This window comes from Heterocephalus glaber, unplaced genomic scaffold (genome assembly GCF_053883595.1).
Source record: "Heterocephalus glaber isolate CG9 unplaced genomic scaffold, H.glaber_assembly_v1.0 deba00001608, whole genome shotgun sequence".
Taxonomy (NCBI): domain Eukaryota; kingdom Metazoa; phylum Chordata; class Mammalia; order Rodentia; family Bathyergidae; genus Heterocephalus; species Heterocephalus glaber.
This window is the reverse complement of record NW_028258379.1, coordinates 18,799,046-18,806,135: the sequence shown is the minus strand read 5'-3', so window position 1 is coordinate 18,806,135 and position 7,090 is coordinate 18,799,046. Positions and strand designations below refer to the sequence as shown.

General features: G+C 39.6%; 1 protein-coding gene across 1 annotated transcript in view; it reads right to left on the bottom strand.

Annotated features, from left to right (window-relative positions):
* The window catches only part of Nrxn3 (neurexin 3), a 1,580,164-nt gene that overhangs the window by 803,565 nt on the left and 769,509 nt on the right, over positions 1–7,090 (bottom strand). The window contains 1 exon segment of the mRNA XM_087195138.1: positions 11–130. Coding sequence (XP_087051264.1) covers positions 11–130 — 120 coding nt within the window.

Sequence of the window (7,090 nt, the reverse complement as noted above, 5' to 3'; positions counted from 1 at the left end):
TCGTACTCACGATCATTGCACTGGTTTCCAGAGTAAGACGTCATGGAGCAGTCACAGGTGAAGCCTTCCCACTGCTGCATGCAGACCCCCTGGTTGGCACAAGAGTCTTCTTGGCAGGTGGTACTGGGTCCTAGTAATTCACAAAAGGAAGGAGAAAAAAGAAGGACAGGGGAAACATTAAAATGTAGTTAAATTCAAAGAAATCACCTGTATTTACCATTCTCATGCCTCCAAACATTCAAAAACACAACCAACAAAACTGTCAACTTGATCACATGCAACAAGAATTGAGTATACACAAAAGACAACAGAAATGTACACAGCCACAAGCTATCAAAAATTACACACAAAGGGGAGAGGGCTGAACACACTGTTCTGGTTTAGGCGGACTTTGCCGAAGAGCTTCGTCTCTACTACTCAGCTGGAAAGATACTCTCACCAGGAGCATGTTTTTTCCTCTAAAGTAGAAAAAAAAAAAAAGCATTCTCATGATGCTAATGAAATAAGGTAAAATGCTGGATCCTGAAACTAAATGCTCCTCATACTACTTTGTGACATGAAAAAGATGTTTCATGGTAACGATGAGGGGAGGAGGAGCGAGAGAAAGCACTCAAAATGTGCTGTTGTTTTCCCGGTGATAAGTACTGAGCACTAAGCAATTTATCTGTATTACCTCATTCAGCCATCCAGAAACCCTAAGGGGGAAGTAATTTTGATTTCCTGCACTTTAACAGATTCAAAAACCTGAGCTCGGAGAGGTAAAATATATTTTGTCAAGAATTCGCATGTCCACCTTCAGGACACTAAGTTTGTTGTGTTTTGGGGGGTTTTTTGGTACCAGGGATCAAACTCAGGACTTGGCGCTTTCAAGCCAAGCAGCAGAACCACTGAGCTAAATCCCCGGCTCTGGGACATTAACTTTGAGAATATGCTTTTAACTATACCAGTGGTTCTCAAAGTCTAGTCCTCAGACCAACACCAACTGCAAATTTGTCAGAATACAAAGCCTTTGGCCCTATTCCTGATCTAAATTAGAAATTTTAGGAGACAGAAATTAGTTTTATAAGCTTCCAGAAAATTCTGATGCTGCCTAAAGTTTGACAACCATTTCACTATACCATGCTGCTTTTCAGGTATTTTAGAAGTGAACCCTCTTAAAAGCAGCCTATGTATTCCAGAGGATTCAAAAGAGGAAGAAAAAATTAGATAGTTGCTAATTTTTCATTCCATTCTTCGTTATATTTTATTTTTGTATGTCATATGGTAATAATACATAAGAATAATGGTACATGTACATAATTTATAAGAAAAGAGTGCACCTAATTTGGAAGCATTCTCAGAATCTTTTACTGAGAGAAGTAGAAAATCAGAAAGTGTTTGGCTATCTGTTCCTTACAGATTGTCATTAACATCTCTCTGTAAGTCATCCTGGCACTTCTCTTAAATCATTCTCCTTTTTACTTTCATATATCTGCCTTAATCTTGAGCTTCAAAATCAACCCATACCTTTTGGAATGTCTCAGCTAATAGAAAATAACTTAATATTCAGGATAACTCCATGGATTTCCCAAAAAGCCTCAGCAAAAGAGATGAGGTCTTTGACTCATCAAATGCATTAGTCGGGAACTAATGCACAAAAGCATTTTTTTAAAATTACACATAGCAATTACTACATATTTTGCAATTTCCAAGCTAAGCCCCACACAGGCACAGGATAGGAAATGTAAGCATGCAGGATCCTGACGATTCATGTTCAAAAGAGGTACAGGACTACAAAGGGTTCACCTTCTGGGTGGTAAGACATTCTGTGTTTATTCATGAAAGATGGAAGCAGTAAAAGCTATCACTCATAAGACAAAGCTATTAGGATACAACATAAGAAAGTTCATGACAATTACTAACACTGGGGAACAGCACTGCTGCTGTGCTTCTGCAACTCCTATTTGCCATGTGGTTCCCCCATGTAGAGATGAAAGGAAATACATGGTCATGTTCGCAGTGGGTCTTAAACTTGAGCATTGTGTCATACAAGTTTCATTAAAAATGACAAATCAGGACAGCTTCTTTCAAAGGATAAAAGCTTTTGAGAAGTCCACAGGGCTCCCTGACCAAATACCTCTCACCAGACAATGGATTAATAATTCAACTGTATTCAAGAATCAGAAACACATGGAAAGCTTTCCCTTGAAAGGCAGCAGAATAGGAAAAACTTGGGGAAAACACAATAATTATTTGCAAGTTGATTGAACCTGAAGACAAAGCCTTTTCCATGTCTTTTCCTCCCCTCTAACTCCATATTTTAACCATTTCCAAAAGACCAGCCCGAATTCTTCTCTCAGATGAAACACTTCCCGGTAACTTCAAACAATTCTCCCTGAACTTAATATATGCATTAATTTTTGCAAATGATAATGTTGAATTTAGCACTTTAGCATGCTTTGTAGCATCCTCTGCTTATGTAATCTTCTAATTGTTTCAAGTTTTTACTATTTATCACCAAAAGTTCAAATGCTACTTGCCGGTGGAAATCATGTAACATGCTTTGGCTAGGTCTTTTTGTACTCAATCTATAATGTAGATCAGAGAAAGTGCTTCCATAAATTTGACCTGATTTGAGTTGTACTTGCCCCTGATTTGCTTTTTGTCTCATGCATTTTGCAAAAAACAGTGTGGGGTGATGGTATCCAGCCCTCAGGATGGGAGCATGGCTTTGCTTGGCCAGGTAAGGAGAAGTAAATCTTTCTCATTTGTCAAACCATGCTCAGAAACCAAATATAGAGGAAATTACAGGTTATTTCCAAATTCCTCTGAATTTGATCCTTATATGCACTAAGGAGTAAACACCATATAGAATCAGATGATCCAGGAGGACTTCTTATTCATAGCCATCCAAGAACATTTCGCTGGGGAGCAGCAGAACATTCAAGAGCTTCTCATCAGTGTGGGACTGAATGTGTACCTCCTTTCAAGGTTGCAGTCACTAGCTGCCTGCCTCCTGCTCTAGCCTGTGTTCTTCTACCTGCTCCCAGCATGGAGGGCACCAGCCACCCCTTTCCCATTTCAGTTCCTCTCTCACATGATGCTCAGGGTGTTGTCCCCAAATGGGCAGCATCTGGATCTCCTGGGTACTGGTGAAAAAGCTCATTTCCAGGTCCCACCCAGACATAGCCACCAGGGCCAGGGGAAGAGATCTGAGATGGAAGGGGCTTTCCAGGGGCTCCTGGCAGCTGTGCCCAGTCCAGGATCACTGCCCCAACCCTCAGGCCCATCCCTGTCTGCAGGTCCGTTTGCCGTCTCCGAACTCACAGCCTCTCTGTCTCTCATCTGTATTTTCAAATGACTCATTCATTCTTATTCCTAACTAAGAATTTACTTGTAGAATTTATCAACATTAGCCTCACAGAAACATTTTTTTACTTGAAAACATGCATTTTTTTCAAAATGGGCTGGGGCAGTGTCCCACTATGTTTCTTCCTTGGCTTTGATGATGAGCCACATTCCCTCTCACCAGATGCTGGGAAAAGAAGTGTCTTGTGTCCCCAAGCCTAGGTACAGTTGTGTTAATGAGAGCCTTGGTTAGACTTCAGAACATTTTGTAGATGACAATTTTACTTCAAATGGTTGCAGTACATAATTTCTGAACACAATATATTTTATGTCAATGTACTAAAAGTATGTATTTCACATAGATATCAATGTTTCAAGGCAAAAAAAGAGAGAAATCTGTTGGGAGAAGTTTCGAGAATGTTTCTCATTACGCATCTATTGATGTAAGATTATCTTGTACAAATCAGAACGCAAATGTAACAATTGATATGATTTACATAGCACTTCTTATGTGCCATACACTGTATTAAATATTTTAAAGTTTTAAAGAACTGAAGTAATTTTACAAAGAAAATGTTCAAGTACCATTTCAATTCAAAGTTAAAAGAAAAATAAAACAGGAAGGTCTAGTTTTGTCCAATTGTGTGAACAAAATCTCTATCAAATGCATGTACATATAATCACATCTTAAAGAATAACCACATTTTTTCTAAAAGACTCTTCCAAATCAAATACCAGCTATTCTAAGCTAACACAAAACTTTGGAGTTATATATATACAAAATCTGTTGTCCTCGTCATCATTAGTATTGATAGCTGAAAAACATAGGGAAGTCTTAGGAAAGCCCTGCAATGGACAGTGAGCAGCACTTTTGCATCTGATATGTAATCAATGTTCACAAACCCAGTTACTTTTGTTATTGAGAAAAGATGCTGACTTCTCTTTGTCTACTGGAGAAAGTGACAAGGCAACTGAAATGTGTCTGAAAATAATACTAAGTAAGCTATTAATAATATTAGTACTTTGGTTTCCAAAGTCCAGTTCTCTTTTTACTTCACTGAAAACCAAAATTGTGTCTTTTTTTTCTTTCTTGTGGGGGACTTTTATTTGAGTTTTTTGTAAAGATGATAATCTGATGGCTGTGACCATTTTCCCATCATTCTTGAATCTCAGACTGATTTTCTCTTTAAGAACTGTCCCACACTGTCATTTCATGGCTGATACTGCTCAAATCTACCTCAGCACCGCATGCAGCCTGATTTAGTCAACTCCTCTTCATGTTCTAGAAGATCAGGAGTTGAGTATCTCTCATATGAACTTCCTTGAAATGGAAGTTCTACACGAGGCACAGCACACTGATATCCAGAAGTATGTTCCCAGCACCGAAAATATGCCTCAAATGTCCCAATTTAATTAAAATGTGTAAAGATTACTAAGCCAGCACCAGCTTTGTGTCTTGAAGGTGGAGCCTATGCCTTGTCACTGATTAGCAAGGCACGGAACAGGCTCTTGTCAAGCTTGCTCAGTTGCTCATGGCTTCCTCTTCTCCAAGGGGAGTTTGAAAGCTCTCACAATCAGGGTGATGAGTGAAGACAATAAGGTCTCACATTAATGGCCATTTTGATAACATCTTAACTCTCCTCAATTACTTCAACTCTCTCATCACACTGGGTATAAAACAAATATTTAATGATCACAGGAACTGGATAAAACTAAGATGCCTTCATGGGTCTTGATCTCCAATAGCCTTTGATCAGTGGTTTATGCTTAATAACTAGCACTTCATGGGGAAAAAACTGATGTGTAACATGTTGATTTTAGTAGTGTAAAATGTTCCCACCACTGTCAACTTGGAGCGATAACATTACATCATGTCACCCGGCTTGCAGTGTTCCTGAAAATCCCCGTGCTGATACCAGCACAGCACTGTCCTCAATGCCTAATGAACTGAAAAGCATAATTACACCTTCAGCAGGAAGTGATTTACCCAGGGGACATTCCCTTGACAGTGGAGAGGCAGGAGTCGATGAATGGCCCAGTTAGAGTGTTTGCTAGGGTACAAGGATGGCTGATATCAGAAAGTTTTCTTGCTTTCTCCACACTCTTTTCAGGAGTGCCTGGGTCACAAAGGCCCAATAATGAGATCATACTTTGTGTATAAAAACCATGCACAAGCCTTCCTAAGTCATTACGCCTCATCATCAGCCCTTTCTTTTTCAGCACTGATGTCATGGTCTGTCGGGCAATAGAGGGTATGTTATTGGGAGGTCGGGAGGGCTCAAAGGCCATGCTTAACAAAAAGAAGGTAACTTAAAACACTTGAATTAGTATTGTGAAAATATCTAGAAATTATTAAAACACTATCGATAAGAAAACTGCCTGCTATAAAGTCAGAATTGAAGTCACTCAGATATTCTTTGTTTCCTGCTTCGAGAACAGAGACACTGTAAGATGTAGTGGGAGAAAGGCTATGGGCTTTCCAATCCAGTGTTATCTTTTCCTAGCAACGTGACTTTGGCCTGACTACATAAACTCTGGACCTCAGTTTCTCCATCTTCATAATGGAAATGGAAATCGTTACGGCTGTTACTAGCCACTTAGACTCATACACTAAAGTTTGTCTCTTCACCACTGACCAAGTCAAAGAATGCCATATATTTGTTAACAAAGGGGGGGGATTTATTCAAAGCTAGCTTGAGGAGACAGGGGTCCAATTGCCTCAAGTCATTACCTTACTCTTTACAGGTGGGCAAGGGACAGAGGAGAGGGGGAGCACAGAGAGACAGTGTAGATCTTCACATTGGCTGTATCACTTCAGCCGTCTTCAGCTCATCTTCCTCTTTCATGTGAAAAACAAAACAGGCTCCTGGCCTCCTCAGGCTGGCATCTGCATATTCTCTCACTTTTGTGCTAAAGAGAAGAGCTGTGTGCTCAGCAGAGGGAAGTTTGGAGTTTTATTTTACAGTGCCAGTTACACTATCTCACACAGTATGAGATTTAAATGAGATACTGCATGCAAAGCTTATAAAGTCACCTATGAAATAGATGATGGTATCTACCTATACAACGTATCACCTAACTGTATTACCATGTCAAGTCATGGTCATAATGGAGACATAACATGCCGAATACTGAGCATGTGCTTATACCAAGCAGTCTCTCAATAAGCAGTATTATTAGTGCCATTGGAAAAAAAAAAAAGATGTTCTCTTCCTGTTCTAGCTGGGTGTTTACTTACTGAAGAGTCCCAAAACAAGACAAATTAAGATAGTGCAGAGATTAGGGTGCAGTATCAACCTGATTGGCTCTGGAAACTACCCAGGTGATTGGTGGAACACACTTCTAGGTTTGCCTCTGGGTCTATGTCTGGTCCCTTGCCCCTTTCTCTTTGGCACTGTATCCCTTTTCCACTTTCCAGGTGCCATAAACTAAGCAGCTTTGCTTTGACATACACCTTGTTTCTACACTGAGGCCAGCAGACCATGGACTGAATTCCCTTAAAACATGAATCATATTAAACCTCTCATTTTTAAATTTATGGATGTTGGGTTCTGTGTAATAGCAATGGAAAAGCTGACTAATACAGGGAGCAAGCCTTATTTACATAGTTCTCTTGAGGTGAACCTTGCTCATGAAATGTTGAAGGAAAAAGGCAGGAGCCACTGTGGAATGTTCACATTAATTCCTCTCTCTTTTATTATTTCGCACATGGCAAACCATTTTGGAGGAACCAATTTCTATTATATCAGGTATTACATTATCT